The 17,333-nt window shown below is 38.2% G+C and overlaps 1 protein-coding gene across 14 annotated transcripts in view; it reads left to right on the forward strand.

The window, feature by feature from the left end:
* The window catches only part of ATXN2 (ataxin 2), a 46,387-nt gene that overhangs the window by 14,190 nt on the left and 14,864 nt on the right, over positions 1-17,333 (forward strand). For 8 of the 14 annotated variants that reach the window (XM_019473289.1, XM_019473291.1, XM_019473294.1 and 5 more), the window contains 13 exons: positions 1,641-1,838; positions 2,356-2,534; positions 4,059-4,268; positions 6,364-6,546; positions 8,082-8,270; positions 9,004-9,111; positions 9,950-10,020; positions 10,735-11,042; positions 11,526-11,589; positions 11,705-11,857; positions 12,559-12,625; positions 14,652-14,836; positions 15,454-15,586. In XM_019473289.1, coding sequence (XP_019328834.1) covers positions 1,641-1,838; positions 2,356-2,534; positions 4,059-4,268; positions 6,364-6,546; positions 8,082-8,270; positions 9,004-9,111; positions 9,950-10,020; positions 10,735-11,042; positions 11,526-11,589; positions 11,705-11,857; positions 12,559-12,625; positions 14,652-14,836; positions 15,454-15,586 — 2,048 coding nt within the window. The remainder of the gene's footprint in view (positions 1-1,640; positions 1,839-2,355; positions 2,535-4,058; positions 4,269-6,363; positions 6,547-8,081; positions 8,271-9,003; positions 9,112-9,949; positions 10,021-10,734; positions 11,043-11,525; positions 11,590-11,704; positions 11,858-12,558; positions 12,626-14,651; positions 14,837-15,453; positions 15,587-17,333) is intronic. The other 6 variants (XM_019473290.1, XM_019473293.1, XM_019473301.1 and 3 more) reach the window with 3 other exon arrangements.

Raw genomic sequence — 17,333 nt, forward strand, 5'->3', positions numbered from 1 at the left:
AAGCGCATTGTGAAGGATTTATTGTTTGATTGTTTTCTCTTCCTAGAGCTAAGCGTTAGCAGGTATAGTTTGTCAAACTGCATAAAGGTACAAGTTTGTGTTCTAGCAAGTGTACTGCATTAGTATGTTGATCAGCTGCTGTACATGCTTCTCTCATCACCGGGGTTCTGAACAATGTCATCTTGCCCATCCCCTTTGTTTCATCTTTAATGGCCTTTTCCCTGTTAGAAAATGTAGAATCGTTCTTTTGCTTGTTTTGGTTGCCATCAGTGCTGCTGCATACATCCTTTCATTTTTTTTCAGTCACTTTAAATAAATGAGGTTGTATTGGGTGTTCTCCTTTCTTGTGTGTATACTTAATACAGGGTAAGTGAGGCCCGTGACTTCAGGTTTGTATGCACTGTGTTCATGCATATCTTATTTGAGCCAAAGCTTTACGCTGAAGGGTAAGGTTTTTATTTAATATTCTTGCAGTTACCATTGATAAGGCCAGTAGATGTCTCGACTGGCCAAAAATGTGTGTGTGTGGAAAAACTTGTGATGCAGTAACTGAGTGCTGGCTTGGAATTTGGCAAAGCCACTTGTTTTCCTAGTTCTGCCACCAACACTTGAGTAATCTTGCATATATTATTTCATACTTGGCTTGTATCTCCACCTACTTTCTTTGTTCTTCTTTTTTATATTATTCAAAATATGTGCGGTAGTGATTATATAATGCTCAGCATAGCATGGTCCAAGCCTCAGCTGTGTTCTGTTCATTTTTATGTAGTTTATTCTAAAGTAAGGTTGGATGAAACAACTTTTGGAACTCAAAATTAGAATTGGGGACAAAGCACAAAGTTGTTTTATAAAACCTGGTACTTAAACAAAAATTAGAACAGGTAAAAACCAAAACCATGGGTGGACAGAAGGAAGTGCCAGGTGTGATGTTCATCTCTAGTTATCTCTTTCAGTATTTCATTGCTCGTGTATTGAATTCTTACTTGGTGGCTTTCCGAAGGGAGCTACGTATGCTTTTTGCAATATGCTATTACCTAATATAGATAGATGGAATGAATGGTTTTGAGGGCCTAGGACATGGCAAATGAGTCATGGGTTTCTGGTCCCGTGCTCTAATGTATTGCATTCATCTGTTCTGCAGTTATTCATAACAGGAAGAGCTGAAATTCTATGGCTGGAATTATCAAAGGATTAAGCATGTAACTCTTTAATTTCAATAGGATTGGGGACTCGTGTCTGTTGGGAATGTGTAAATAGCTAAAGAAATTCAAATTTGGTCTCTTACGGTAGCTTCCTATCTAAACAGCAGACTAAGGCTTTTTATTCCTAATGTACTCAACCGTGTTAAAAGTTGGAGCCTTTGCATAGCTTTAGGGACTGGGGATTTTGCAAGACTCATGGAAAAGCTCTGCACCCTGACCTCAGCTCTCTAGGCAGGTAAATGACACTGAATTTGCACATAATATCAAACCAGTCCAGGAATATTGACATACTTACACTAAAAAAGACAGCAAGTCTAGTGGCTTAAAAGCAAATTTTTTTACTCTGACTTGGTTAGAATTAACGCTATGTAATTTTTGTAGCTCCTTTGTGCTTTTGAATGCATTTCAGAGATTCTTTTCCTTTCCATTATCTTTTAGGGTGCCATTAGAAAGAGATAATTCAGAAGAGTTTTTAAAACGGGAAGCCAGAGCAACTCAATTAGCAGAGGAAATTGAATCAAGTGCCCAGTACAAAGCTCGGGTTGCCTTGGAAAATGATGAAAGAACAGAAGAAGAGAAATATACTGCTGTTCAGAGAAATGCTAATGAACGAGAAGGACATGGTGTGAACACTAGGTACTTGCATACACTATGAATAGTATTTTTATTTAAATGATGTACATATTTTGGTACAGTAGCAATTTACTCATTGAAACTGTGCTTTTTCAGCAGGGCTGATTAGGTTGGGAACCTTGTGTAAACAATCATGTGCTGTTTTTGGCACCCATGCTAACTTGTATGCCTCTGCCTGGCCCTGTATTATCTCTGTAGTGAAACAGACTTCCCCATTCTGATATGTCACTGCGGTGAATTTATACAAAATTACAGGAAAGGGCAGTGGTTTCGTTATGTCATGGAGAATTTCAGGCATTAGTACTAAATCATTCAGCGTCTGTGGGCTTGTAGAAGGTGGACTCTGTGGTCAGTATCAAAAGCCAATTCATGAGGTGAATGGTCAACATCTGATAGTATATAGAATTTTCCTTTGGCTTGATTTGAGAAAGGTAGAAAATATCAGCAGGGCACTTGATCAGGTACTTTTCATTGTCTTTCAGTTCTGTCTTAACACTGATAGAAATTTGCTGTGTTTCAGAGAAAATAAGTACATTCCACCTGGACAGAGGAATAGAGATGTCCTGTCCTGGGGAAGTGGAAGACAAAACTCACCAAGGATGGGCCAGTCTGGATCAGGCCCACCAATTTCAAGGTCTGGATCCCATACTTCAGAATTCAGTCCTAACTCTGGAGCAGATCAGAGAGTAGTTAACGGAGGCAAGTATCTGAAGTCTAAATGAACGTGCCTTATAAAATTGCAGGCAATTATCTCATTATGTTGAAACTGCGTATGGTGTGGTCTTAGGATATGTATTTCATAAGCTAGGTTAGCGTTCATCATTTAACACAGAGGTTGTGATTTTGATTTGGGTTTAACTTACTCATAATGGAACACTCATTTGACTGCACCGTATGTAGCTTTGCGGAGCAGAAATGTCACTTGTTTTTCTTCTCAAACACCTTTGTCTTAGATGATGGTGCAGTATGTGGTTTTAAAGATTAAAAATTGCTTTATGTATTACTACTGCTAAGCTCTGTGGAGGAGTAGCAATGCTGACACCTAGTGAAAGGGAGGTGGCAGCCGAGGAAGCATCACTCTTCCTTTCTGGTGCACAGATCAATTCTGTTTCCCATTAAAAAGAATAAAGCAACTCACTGACTTTATGATGATGTGAGGGGAAAAAAAAAATCATTGTTGGGAACGTAAGAGAAGTGTTAGGGGAAAAGGAATCAAAAGCCTTCTCTCCAAATAGCTATTTGAGTATTTTCTGCTATACACTTGGGTAATATTTATAAACAGACATCACTAGGCACTGTATAGCAGGAATCAGTGTTTCGTAAACCGAACACCATTTTTTGAGATGGATTTCTGCAGTAGCCTATCTTGAGGCATTATTTTTATAAGTTAAAAATGCTATTATATGAGATTGCTGTGAATAAATGAAAAATGTATAATACTCAAGTGCCTCTATCTGGAGAGGAAGTCTGAGAAACATCTAAAGGTAAGTGAGACTTCCTTTTCAAATACAGAGTCAGCTGTATAAAGGATGTACAACTGAGTCTTGCCCAAACAATGCTAACCTTGAAATTTGTTTGTAGTATTTGTGGTTTCTGTCATCCTATTACTCTGCTGAATGAACATCATATACCTAAAATATTCAGAATGGCTTGTGAATTCAATTTCTTTGTTTTGGAAACAATGAACCCTATATCCTAGATTAAAATACTACATTAATACTTCAGATAACTGATAAAGGCATAAATGTCAGGATTCAGACACTGAACACCGCTGTTTTTTGTAAAGATACAGTTCCTAGAATTGATATTGCTCATCATTTCGTTTGAAAGTAGCAGTTTGTATAGTCAATAGTATATGTGAACCGCTGTGTGAGAACCTCTGGTAGCTATATTTAAGGACCTTGTCAAGAGTGATGCGTACTGTAGAACATATATATGATAGGCTAACAGATCAAACTTTACTGTCTATTCCTTAGTAGTATTTGTAGATCCTAATTAACCCTTTGGGGAGTTTGTGATATTCAGATGTTAAATTTGACTTGAAGTGGAGGAAATAACCTTGCAGAGACTATTTTATTGGTTGCAGAAATAAACTAATCTATCCCCAAAGGGTTAAACATGAAAAATCATTTTGTCATATTTTACTTTTTTTTTCTGTTGACCTTTTTCCCCATAATTTTTCTTTAGTTTTTATACTTTCCTTCATATCATTTGTTCTGTCAGGTGTTCCCTGGCCATCGCCTTGCCCATCTCCTTCCTCTCGCCCACCTTCTCGCTACCAGTCAGGTCCCAACTCTCTTCCACCTCGGGCAGCCACCCCTACACGGCCGCCCTCCAGGCCCCCCTCGCGGCCCTCCAGGCCCCCGTCTCACCCCTCTGCTCATGGTTCTCCAGCTCCTGTCTCTACTATGCCTAAACGCATGTCTTCAGAAGGTACAATACCACGATTTGTTCATGTTTTTGTTTGTCTTTGTTTAACTCCTTTGTGAGTTTAATTACAAAATTGTTTTTCCTCTTCATTACTTAACCTATAATTTGTGTTTAACTTTAGTTTATCAGACTATTTCTATTAACCTTTTTATTTGAAGAACTTTACAAAAACAAAATAAAGCTGTGAAATTTCCCAAGTTGGTATGAAATAAACTCAGCTTTGTAAACGCTGCTCAGTGTCTTAACTTAACCCACAGCAACATGCAGGACCTGATAACTTTAGAGGGCATTTTTAGGAATATAAATTTATATAAAATATCAAATATTTTAATACAGTTGTTCCACAAAGAGCAGTTTCAAATTCAACTAAAACATTGATTTACCTTTTGTAAAAAAACAATAATAATAATAAAAATGCTGTATTCAGAGAAGTGCACTGTGGAATGGAATAGGATAAGCTGCTTCAGAGGCGAATCTGTAGAAAACTTTAGATCTGTTTGCATTGAGGCAGAACAGTAAGTCAGCTCCCTGGCAGTCAATAATATGCAGAGAAAGGCCAACCCATGAGTCTTTGGTAACTGTACGCAGAAGTATCTGAACTAAATTTATTTGTCCTCTGAGGGTACAGTAAGGAACACATTTTAAAATTTTTATTTTATTTTATTTTATTTTACTGCACTTAAAAACTAGCCTGCACAGCACGGTCTAGCAAGCCTGGAAAAATGCAAAACGGTTATACTAAACTCACTGGAAACTTGCAGTCTCTGCTGTAGCTGGCTCCATGGGAGCCACGGGAGCGAGAACAGTCGTCCCACTAATTGAATCAGTAACACTGTTCTGCAGCTTGCCTGATAAATGCTCGAGATGGTCCATAACCAGAAAGTGGATGGTAGTAGGCATGTCTGTACAGCGTGCTACTGTCAATTTATCAATGTGAGCTTTTTTTATGTAGTAAGATACTGAGAATCCACATGCAAATTCAGTTATTTTTTAGCACTTGCAATTGATTTGTCAGGCATGCAGTGAACTGCTGCTTAGCGCAGCATTTAATTTTTGCTACTAGAAGAGGATTGCTGGAAAGTGTGTATTCTTTAAAATACTTGCATGTATATAATTTTGTTTGAAGTGTACTTCAGATTCATGGTTAAAATAGAGGCTGACATTTAAAGATTGATGTAACCGGAAGAGGTACTTGATATTTTAGAACCTTCTCTGAAACCAGAAAGCCATTATCTGAAGTTTTCTCTATTATTGACCTACATTAAAAATGAACTGTAATCAGCCAGATTGTCTTCACAATACACAGTTTTAACTTGTGAAGTATGAACGTTTGAGTCTGATCTTCTAAAGAAAATGTTTGTTAGGATGTAGAAACTGTATTGCTGCTTAGACTTGAGCATAACTATTCTGTGGCAGCTGTAGAAGCTGTTCAGAATTACTGTATTCACTTATGACTTTAGCTTCTGGCGTTAAACATGCATGACTTGAACCTTGGGATAACAATAACTTGTTTAGTTGCAATTTTGCTGACTTGTAAATGAATTGTGACCTGCTGCAGGCAATTTAGCCTCGGTGCAGAATGCTCTGCTGAAATTCCCCAAGAGCATTGGTCAGCCAGTGGTGACTACTCTGTAAATAAATGTTTGGTATCACTGACCATGTGACAAAAGCGATGGAAATTTTTTCTTTTCTGGAAAATGTTTGATAGCCTGGAACTGTGCTTATCCCGAGGGAGCTGGGCCAGTAACGTTTTTAGCTTGTCTTGCAGTAAGCAATATTGGATACTTGGATTCAAATATTTTAAATCCAGGACTTGCATACCTGTTTCAATTCTGATAAAGCTTCTAAATATCAATGAACGTGAGCTGTCATAGCAAGGTGATGAGTGTGTTGGTAGTCTGGCTGGACCAATGGCTTGGCCTTTTTCGTCTCGTGGATCCCCGGTTCTAGTCGATGTCAGTGTAAATTGCTTGACTGTATTACTGCATTATTGAGAGTTATTAGATTAAATCCAGTTTTAAAAACAGATAGTATGTTTGGGTACTCTTAGTGATGGACGTTAAGTACTTATTGTGTGGGGTTGTCTTCTTTTTCTCAGGGCCTCCACGGATGTCTCCTAAGGCACAACGGCACCCTCGAGGTCACAGAGTCTCTACTGGTAGGGGTACAATTTCAAGTGGCTTAGAATTTGTATCTCATAATGCACCAGGGGAAGCATCTACTACTGCAGTGGCACGAGGCAGCCCTTCAGGTGGGACGTGGTCATCAGTTGTCAGTGGGGGTAGGTAAAGCTTGGCTTATTGCAGATGGCTTGCCAGGGGTACTTTAGAGTGTGAATGCTAAGCAGAATACTGCATTTCTAGACAATTCAGGCTCTGAATAAAGACTGGTCTACTAACTTAGCTTGCTTAGATGAAGTGGGAGAAGGATGTTCCCAGGTAGCTTGGTAAAATAGTTGGTGAGTCGGTCCTTCAAGTGCAATACTGTCTTAACTGCAGAGAGGTTCAGATGGTTTATGAAGAGAAAGGAAGGAAAAATGTGGGAATTAGTTGTCGAAAGAAGTAATTTTCAGGAAAGTTATTGGAAAGAAGAAAAGTTACATACATTCCATTGCATCACTGTATTTGATTAATGGCAGTGTAACTGGGTTGTGGTTTACAAATGAAGGAGGTGTTTGGATAGAGGAAGGTTGGTGTTAAAAGTGAAGATGAAATGATATTCAAGTTAAGTTGGATATATTTTTCCTTTAAAAATTATGCAGGTTTTAAGTGGTCATTTTGTGTTTGTCTAAGTACTGTATTAGCAGATCTAGTCAGTGTCTCTTCTTTTTTGAATCAGTTAACATCTTTTTTTAATATTTGACTTCAAATTTAAAGCTCAGTCGTGTGACACAGGCCCTAGTCTCGAGCTTTTGTAGTTGAGGCCGTGTTCTAGTGAGTTGTCAGCAGCTGGGCACGTTCTTGAATCAAAGGGCAAGTGAGTGACAGTTTGGAGTCCGATACTTTTAAGCAGTGCTAGAATTCTAGAGGAGTGTAGTTGGAATGCATTTTTCAGAAAGAAGGTATGAATTAGACCCCCATAGACCTGTTGCCTTGTGGAATTTTAAACTCTTCTGTTCTGGCATTATCTCTGATTCATCTTCCCTCCCCATCCCCCACTTTATATATTATTAACATGCAAGTAGGACTGTTAAAAGACTTATCTCTCTTTCTCCTCGCTCACTTGAAGTTAATACGTGATGTAAAGCAACTAACTAGCCACAGTGGGATGAGCAGGAAGCAGGAGGTAGAACTTACTATTTAAAGAATATACAACTTTCCTTGCTGCTTTAACACAGGGGCAAAAATATACATCAAATAATCTTCTTTCAATAGGATGTGTTGTTTTTTTTCCAGCTGGCAAACCTCCAAAAGAGGACGCTGTAAAATGGATGTGTTTTTTCAGCCCTTTTAAAAATGTTTTACATCTGTTTATATGGAGACCTGACCACCTTTTCTGTTCTGCCTGAAACTGTGTTAATGTGAGCTGTTGTAGTTGTACTACTGGGGGGCTGGGGAGCGTATTGCAGTTTCATGGTGGGACTACAGGGCAGTGATATATATTAGGGGACAATCTGCAGAAAAATCGCACCACTTATCTGAAATGCTGCATTGTAAAGAACTAGGAGATGTACCTGAAAGGTAAACAGGTTTTTAATTACTATATAATGTTCCACTAAGTCTTTTAAAGCATGTTTTCAGTCATTTTAAAAATAAGCAAACTGCTGAGCAGATGAGGAAACTTACCCTATAACTACTTTTTCCTGTTTGTTTCTAGTTCCGAGATTATCCCCTAAAACACACAGGCCTAGGTCTCCAAGGCAGAGCAGCACTCCCACGGGACCAGCTCTGCCTTCTCCTCAGCCTGGTACTATTCCCACTGAATCTGTTGCCATGCCTGTTCCAGCTGCCTCTCCTACACCTGCCAGCCCTGCATCCAACAGAGCAGTTACCCCTTCCAGCGAAGGTAAGTTACCCTTGCTAGTTTGGAAATGCTCCCTTTCCCTAATCCCTGACAATGAATATGCCTATACAAGAGCAAAGCTGCTTTCTAAATGATGGGAAAACTTCTGATGCATTTAATTTTACTGTGTAGTGAGTTCCCCTTTTCTCACGATGCTAGCTTTAAACTAAGGTGGGAGAGAGGCTTTCTGATAAGTCTGTATGCTTAATTTCTTCTGCCCTTTAAGGAGTATGGGCTTATAGGTGCTTGACTTAATTGAGGATTTTTTTTTTTTTTTCAAACTGAGTTCCTGTCTGTTTTCTAATTTAAAGAAACGTAGGCCACTGGTTTCAAAGAATATTTTGAGCATAGCGAAAGGAAGTGGAAAAAAAAAATTCAATAGCACAGTCAAATGGTTAAGAACTCTCAAATCTTTGTAGCATTCTGTATGAAGAGCTTGGACTATTGAAAATAATTTGCTCTCAGTTTATAGTTTTTTCAGCCTAGTTAAGGTTCTGTGTATGATGAGAGGGATGTGTTTGACTGGGACTTTTTCATTTGGCTTAAAGACGGTAGGGTGGGGAAGGGAGGAGGATAACCCTCCAGGCGCTAACTAGGTAGCAGAAAATGTGTAACTTCGGGTTTTTCTTTTGTAAGCTAAACATGGTTAAATCTCTCTTCTGTTTCTATCTTGCCATCTCTCTTTGGTCAGTTTGAGTCGTGTATAAGAGAATAACTTTGGCAATTTCTTTTCTAGCTAAAGATACTAGGCTTCAGGACCAGAGGCAAAATTCTGCAACTGGAAACAAGGAGAATATAAAGCCAAGTGAGACTTCTCCTAGTTTTCCTAAACCTGAAAGCAAAGGTTTGTATCAAAAGTTTTCATACATACTTGAGTAACGTAGGAATTCCAAGCACTAAACCTGCTATATTGACTGCTTTAGTTAGCATTTTAAGCAATGGCAATCCGGCTTGGGTGTTCTACAGCGAAAATTTGGTCATGCAGTTGTGAAATGGCAGGCCTACAATTTTAAATGTTCTTGACTCATTTCATCAACACAAAGTGTAGAGATGCTCATGTGGACGGTGTGCTTTCTTTTTACTTGTTCTTTTCTTTTTTCCCTTCTGTTTTTTATTTCCTGCTCACAAAGCTGTTTTTTAGCTCTCTTTGGCCTGAATGAGTGTTTCTACTTAGAGCTATCCTCATAATACTTCTGAGCATCATGGTCAGCATAGTTTTTTATAACTGTACTTCTTCCTATTATGCCCTAAACTTGGCTTTCTCTGCAGCATTGCTTGTTCATTCAGTTCTCAAAAAAATCTTTTCATGTTGTTGAACTTGATCAGCGTTCCACCTTTAATTGCTATGTCTTGAAACGCTGGCATGTTATGTTTTGACAGTTTTACTGGATGCTTCTTTGTGTTCAGCTGAGTTCTGCAGTCCCTGCACCTCAGGGCTTCTGTCTTGGTGTCATGCATTGGAACTATAGATATGTCAGTTATGTAATGCCATGGTTTCACAGAGTATTTTTGTGTGCTCGTACACGTAGTTTATGGACTTAAACCAAATTACAGATGAAATTATATCACTGTATTTCATTTTTAGATATGTAAACATTACCTTTTTGCAAATTTAGAAATGTATGGGTTGTATATAAAACGTATTAGAAATGCTTGGACAATGTTCGTCTTCTATTTGGCAGGTGTATCTCCAATTGTTTCAGAACATAGAAAACAGATTGATGATTTAAAGAAATTTAAGAATGACTTTAGGGTAAGTTTCTCTGTATGTAAACTTAATGGTATCATAGTTCTCATGTGCATCCAGATTATTTTAATGAATTGAATACATTGCATGCGTTAACAGGAAAACAGGTCCTTACTACTCGTGCTTAATTTATGAAAATATCCATAAGAATTTATGCTAGATATTATAAAATCAATGCTGACTATTGCTGGTACAATTGCCTAATACATGTAAATGTGCATATTGACTGTATGCTGAAAATAGTACTTGAAACCTGTTTGATCATTAGGTACAGATAATTATCACATTTATGCTCCATATGGAAGAGCTGTTTCAAAGTTAAATAAAGTGTTTTGCTGAGGAAGATTGAAGATTAATTCATATTACTTATTTCCTGGTTATAATGGTTTATTAAATCAGGTTAGCTTTTCAAGTGTTACTGTTAAATCACACAGGGGGATGAGTCCAGAGGGTTGTCTTAAGCTTTCCTGTCACTTCCTAATCAACGTATAGGTCAGTTGAGTCTCTGAATAGCTTCTTTCACAGCATAGGCTTAAAACATTGTCAATGTTAATAGATTTCTTTCCTAGCAGAAATGGAAATGTATGTTTTAAAAGGTCGTTTCCAGATGATTGAGGCCTATGGGACTGTATTTTACCCTGTGTATGTGATAGCATTAGATTGTCTCTCCCTAGTTCTGTATGTCAATTTACTGAATATATTCCTTGGGGTTTTTTTCAGTTACAGTCGAGTTCCTCTTCAGATGCAGTGGATCAGCTGCTTAACAAAACCCGAGAAGGTGAAAAATCAAGAGATGTAGTTAAAGAAAAGACAGAATCAACCCCTAAAGAATCTATCATAGAAACTGGCAGTAGTACTAACTCTAATGGTGGCAGTAGCAAACCTAATAGTCCAAGTATTTCTCCTTCAATAAGTAATAGTTCTGAGCAAAAGCGAGGGCCTGAGGTAACTTCACAAGGTGTACAGACATCTGGGCCTGGAAGTAAACAAGATAAAGAGGATAAAGAGGAGAAGAAAGATACTTCTGAGTGAGTAATTATGCCTTTTAGAATAAGCACATCTGTTATTAGCATTTAGCCATTTGTAGAAAAAGCTATTATGAATGTGTAATATCTTACTGTTTGTATGGCCGATGTAAGTACTCTCTGTTATAGAGAAAACAACAGGTGAAATGACTGTACTGAAAGTCATCTCATGAGTCAGTGGCAGAGCTGCATATAGGACTCTGGTCCTGTTGATGCCTAACTCATATCTAAATGCTTATTTAAATGTTTTCCTGGCTCATGTGAGCTGTAGTATCAACAGCAGGAAAACTTTTTTATGGCTAAGTATAGTAAGAGTACTGTCAGTAAGAGTGGCTTTTTGCATGCCATGTGTTGTTTGCTTTCTCACAAATCTGATGGATGGAAATGAGGTATTTCATCTCTTTAAATTTTTAATTGTTAGGGAGTTCTGCAGATATGCTTGTAAAAGAATAATGCTGAACATCATTTTTTGTTCTTTATGTTTAGGCAAGTTAGAAAATCAACACTTAATCCTAATGCAAAAGAGTTCAACCCTCGATCTTTTGCTCAAGTAAGTTACTTGATACTGTTTAACATTGCCTTTGAGTAGATCTTTATAAGCAAACTTTTTACTTGGAGGATCATCAAGCTAATCTTGCATATGCATTGCTGAACTCTGTTTGTAGCCGAAACCTTCTACTACACCAACCTCCCCTCGTCCGCAAGCTCAACCTAGCCCCTCCATGGTGGGTCATCAGCAGCCAACCCCAGTGTACACTCAGCCTGTTTGTTTTGCACCAAATATGATGTACCCGGTTCCAGTGAGTCCAGGCGTGCAGGTAAAGTGCAGCATGTGCTGCAAACTTGTTAACACTTTTCAGATGATTGTCAGCAAGTTGAGGAGACTTAGGAGGTCTAAGTTAAAACAGTGAAATGGTACAGCTTGTATTACTTTTGTAAATATGGGCACAATTACATTGTTTTTAAGTTTTAGCTATGTAAATACTGACTTTTCCCAGTGGTCCCTCAACCTAGATGTTCTGATAGTCTCCAACACTTGTAAATTCCAGCAGCTCTTACTCATATTTATTGTTATTCTGTGCAGACTTAGGTCCCCAGTCCTCCAAGCATAGTCTTACTCTTTTTAAGTTTTAAGCAACTCTTTCTTCATCCTTAGCTTCCAGCTGTGTCCCACTAGTTTTTGGTCATTGTAGGGACTACTAGGATTTCAAATCTAACCTAGTTGTAGGGACTACTAGGATTTCAAATCTAACTGTTAGAAAGCTGTCTGATTTAGTACATTGCTTGAAGTAGCAGTAGTATCATTACTTGACTGGTTGTTGCAAACCATATGATCTTAGTTGTTTGTACACGCAGACTTGATCACAGTGATCCAAGAAAATACCATAGCTTAGGCAGAGTTCACCAAACCATGTAACATAACAGAGTAAAACACATCAAAGCTGAGTGGGACCCCCACCCAGACACACACTCACTTTTTAAAGGAATATCATAGCTTCAACTCCTCCTTCTGTTTCAGCCTTTGTATCCTATTCCCATGACGCCCATGCCAGTGAACCAAGCCAAGACATATAGAGCAGGTAAAGGTGAGAATAATACTGCCTGTTTGGTTCTTAGTCTGCATGCAGCTTGAATAAATTACAAATGTTTGTGTATTTTCTAATCCATGTTAATTTGTTTTTGATTGATATTTTAAATGCTGTTTTTAATAAAGGGAAGTAAGTGGAAATACCAATGCATTTCTAGATAAACTAATTCAGCCAAAACATGATAAGTTTGAGTAATGGGGAGTTGCTTGGTTTGGAATTTGATTTGACAAACGGGAAAACGTCTGTGTTACTTGGAACGTTAGGGTAAGCTGATCATCTCCTATATTTCATAAATGTTACGGGTTTGTTTAAAGGGAACTTTCTGTACTGGTTTTCTGTACTGGTTTACAGCAGAGCCCTGAATGGTGCTTTAATAAGAGGGTGTTTTTGTCAACAAGCAAAATCGGTATTTCTTCAGAAAGAGTATGCTATGCTACTCTTTTGGAAAGAAGTTACTGCTGGTTCCAGTTTGTTCTTTTGCATTCCTTCTGCAACAGTAACTGAACAGCTAGACTAACAATACCATGTTTTTAACAAGTGACACCTGTGGCTATGGAGACGAGAACATGTGTGGTGAGATGCACTCTCTTCTGTGCAGTGCAGCGAAGGAGCAGAAAAATGATGGTCTTGTTTTTATAGTCATGTTTCAGATAATGCTTTAATTCTACACAGTGCATGCTTTCTTGCAATTTTATACAGTGGTTCATGATGATAGGTTCTAGTGCTGCAGCTCCAGTCACTGGAGGAGGAAATTGTTTAAAAGAGCAGTTCTGCTGTTTAGAAATAAACAAGTAGCCTTTATGAATGTAGGGAAGACAAAAACCTGTAATGTATTTCTATTTTAAAACACACTAACTTCACTGTGGCCTGACCCATGAAATCTTTTGGTTGGTAATACTGATTGTTTTAATCAGAAATATATTGCTGTGTACTCACTTGCTGCGTGAGGCCGCTCTCCTATTTTGAATTCCTTTTTTAAGTTTCGTTATTTTCTGCATATCCATTCTGTGTGCAGCATAGTCCTGAAGGAGCTGCATGGGTTAAAGTTCAGTGCCTTTATGGTGTTCAAGTTGCGTCCTGTATTTACTTTTTTCTATTGTTGATTTGCAGTGTAAATACAATCATCATTGAGTGAATTTACTGACATCTTCAACATTTCCCTCCTTTCCTCTCTCTAAGGGGTCTGTCTACATTGCACACTGCAGTGGAGTTTACAGGTGCTTGAGTTAGCATAGTTATTAGTTGCAGTCTCACTGCAGCCAGCTGGAGCTCACCTTGAACTTTCATGCCCTGTTGCTTAGTAGGCTGAATTAGTTTGTTCTGAGTGCCTTGCTGCTGTGGTTCAGTTGGTCGTCTTACCAGGATAGCTCAGGTAGTCCCACACTACGGTGCTCGGCCCTCTTAATCTTTCTTCCCTCTAATTATTCCTACTCCTCTTTTTCTTATAGGTTGACTTGTCCCCTTCAGTGTTGACTGTGACCTAAAAGTTGCTTTCTGCTATCCTGAGGGGTAGCACAGAGCTTAAAAGATGTGAATACCTCAAATTGCGGCTTGTGGAGACCTTTATTCTGCTCTCCTCAGCCATAGGCACAAGTAATTTTAACAGAGTCAGCTTTCCAGTTGATGGAACAGTTGCCGAGTAGTTCCCACAGAGGCTGAATTAAGCCTTTTGAAGGGGACAGGATCAAATTTGATTAATGTAGGTATCCTGATACAACCTTTCTCTTCTGTTACTGCTTCTTGTCAGTCTTTCTCTCCCTCCACCTTTCTTCCTTCCTTCACAAAAAAAGCGGGCCTGGGTTTGTGGCTGTGTATGTGGCTCAAAGGCGGTGACGAAAATCAAATGTTTCTTGGAGGAACTCCTTTTCATGATGTTCCTTTTTGATAGAGCTCTAATATGTGGTTAAAGGTGAGGGGTGAGGATATTCCACTTGGTCACAGTGACGTTGTAATGTAACACCTTTCAGGAAGATTGTCATTCTTCATCCTGCGTTTCTAATGTGAGGCACTCTTTGCTTTGTAGTACCAAATATGCCACAGCAACGGCAAGACCAACATCATCAGAGCACCATGATGCATCCTGCCTCAGCAGCAGGCCCTCCAATTGTAGCTACGCCACCTGCTTATTCAACACAATATGTTGCATATAGTCCCCAACAGTTTCCTAATCAGCCTCTTGTGCAGCATGTGCCACACTACCAATCTCAGGTAAGAGTCCTTTTAGAGTATGTGATAAGTCAAAACAGAAATAATTAAGTGGTTCAGTCCTAAGTACGCTATTGTCCCCAGTCGTGAGAAGTCACTCTGAACAGTTTCTGTGTTCTGGAGCATACTTGGTGGTGTTGTAATGTGCTTCAAAGCCTGTAACAAATTTTAAGGTCAGTTTAGAAGTTGGCATTTATTCGCGATATTACCTTTTTAGCTCTTTGAACAATTCCTTTCAGGCCATGGCCAGGACATCTCTTAGTTATGTGTTCTAAAAATAAACTATTTGGTGTACTCCTCTTACTTCAAAGGCTTTTAAATATACATATGTAATTGGATAAATATATAATTACATACATAAGCTTACTATATTGTTAGAGTGGCAAAAATTAGATATGCCAATGGTTTTTGTCAGTTTCTAGCCCGCTGCAGAAAATGTCCTTAAATTTTTAGAAACAATTGGGATAATTGTGATAGTATGAAATCTTTAGTTTGCTCTGCATTTTATTAAGGCCAAGCTATTACTGTTTCTAAATACATAATTACTGTTTAGATGACACTAGTTTCTTTGTAATGGTCCTCCAATTAACTGTCTGTTTTCTTATTTCTGTTGAATGCAGCACCCTCATGTTTATAGCCCTGTAATACAGGGCAACGCTAGAATGATGGCACCACCAACACACGCACAGCCTGGTTTAGTATCTTCTTCTGCAACACAGTATGGTGCGCATGAACAGACGCATGCTATGTATGGTAGGAAACGTTTTGTGTTATATGTAACTTTTTAAGTTCTTATGTTGTGCAGGGATGTATTTAATCTCAAGCTTCAAACATGGGTATCATTCAGATTACACCAGTAGATGTGGTTTATATTTCATAAGATGATGAGCAGAGCATTGAAAACTGAGCCACCTGGTTAAAATGAAAACTCAAGTATCCTGATTTCAGTAGGATGCCAGTGACCAAGATGAAATTTCAACCTGGGAGCTGCTAAAGAATATCTGCTGAAAGAAGTTTGTTCAAGTTCTCTTGATGCTCTTGACACAACATCCCTTGATTGTTTCTTGATTATAATTAGGACTTGTTTTATTGCAAGGCTATGACCTCAGTTTCAAAACTTGACTTTAGTTCTGACAACTAGTGAAATGCTGTCTTTATGATACTACTAGCATTATTAACAGTATGAACACTGCTGTTTAAGCAAATAAAACATGTGTTGCTTACCTTTCTTTTTTGGTAAGTCAAGAATAAGTATATGAACAGCTCATGTATTGCTCTGACTTTGACAATTAGTCTCTAGCATTATCAGATGGGCGTATTTCACTTAACAGTGAAGTGCTGAAAATGTGGGTTACCTTGTTACAAAGTAAAATGTGAAAGAACTTCTAAAGCGTTATAAATGTATGATAAATCAATGCCCAATTCAGAGGGAAAAACCTCACTGCAAAACATGCTATTGAAAGAGGTAGAATCAACGTTGCTAGAAGGCTTGGAAATTGTCATAAAATGTCAAAACAGCAGATGGTCTCTTGAAAACGTGGCATTTCAATACTTGTTATAGCATCTGAGGAAGACTTTTATTGGGTCACTTATATTATTGACTTAGATTCTAATAAAAGATTTTCTGTACCTTTAGACATCTTTGTATGTTTTCCGGTGCTTAGTTTTACACTGCTACTTAATGGAAGTCCATGATGTGTCATGAAAACTTACAAGGCTAAGAATCTGAAGTTTAATGTGAAATTAATTCTGATTTTAAGAAGTCTGTGTCTTGCCCATCTGAAAACATCCTTTCAGATCTCTGCAGTGGTATGGTAATATAGCTAAGAAACAAAAATAATAGAGAAACCTTTTTGACACTTGGAGGAAGAACATTTCAGCTCATTTGTGCTGAAGCTGAAATGGAAGTTACTTGTAGAGATTAAGTCTTTCTCTCACAGGTCCTTGCTAATTGTATTACTTTGATCTTTTCAACTCTTGTGCTTGAGGTGTCCATGTAAACAGATCTTCTGTTTGCTTTTTCATTAGATTAAATAGAATTCCGATAAAGTGAATGATCAAAGGCTTTCAGACCTTTATTGGTGAAAACTCTCCTCTCAAATACTAATTAAAATAAAACCAAACATGAGGTAATCTGAGATTTGATTCAGAATGGTTGCATGTGACTTCCTAGCAATTTCCCATTGTGCACCATCCTTATCTTCTGTAACCAGTGGGTTCTACAGCATTGAAGTACAAGCCCATTCCCTTGGTTGGCTTTGATCAGATGTCTGTATAGTTTTTTCACTGATACTCTAACTTACAACTGTTAGATCTCATTTTGTGTTGGTTTTGCAGCTTGTCTGTTGTAGGTGTGTGACTACCTACCAGTGCAAACAACTAAGTTGGGTCAAACTTGAGAATTCTTTGGTATTTCCTGCCGTGTAATTAAATATTACTTTTCCAAGAGCACCTAATTTAACAGAAATTGCATGTCCTCCTGTGTTCTCTCAAGTAGCTA

Source organism: Aptenodytes forsteri, unplaced genomic scaffold (genome assembly GCF_000699145.1).
Source record: "Aptenodytes forsteri isolate BGI_AS27 unplaced genomic scaffold, ASM69914v1 Scaffold118, whole genome shotgun sequence".
NCBI classification, from domain to species: domain Eukaryota; kingdom Metazoa; phylum Chordata; class Aves; order Sphenisciformes; family Spheniscidae; genus Aptenodytes; species Aptenodytes forsteri.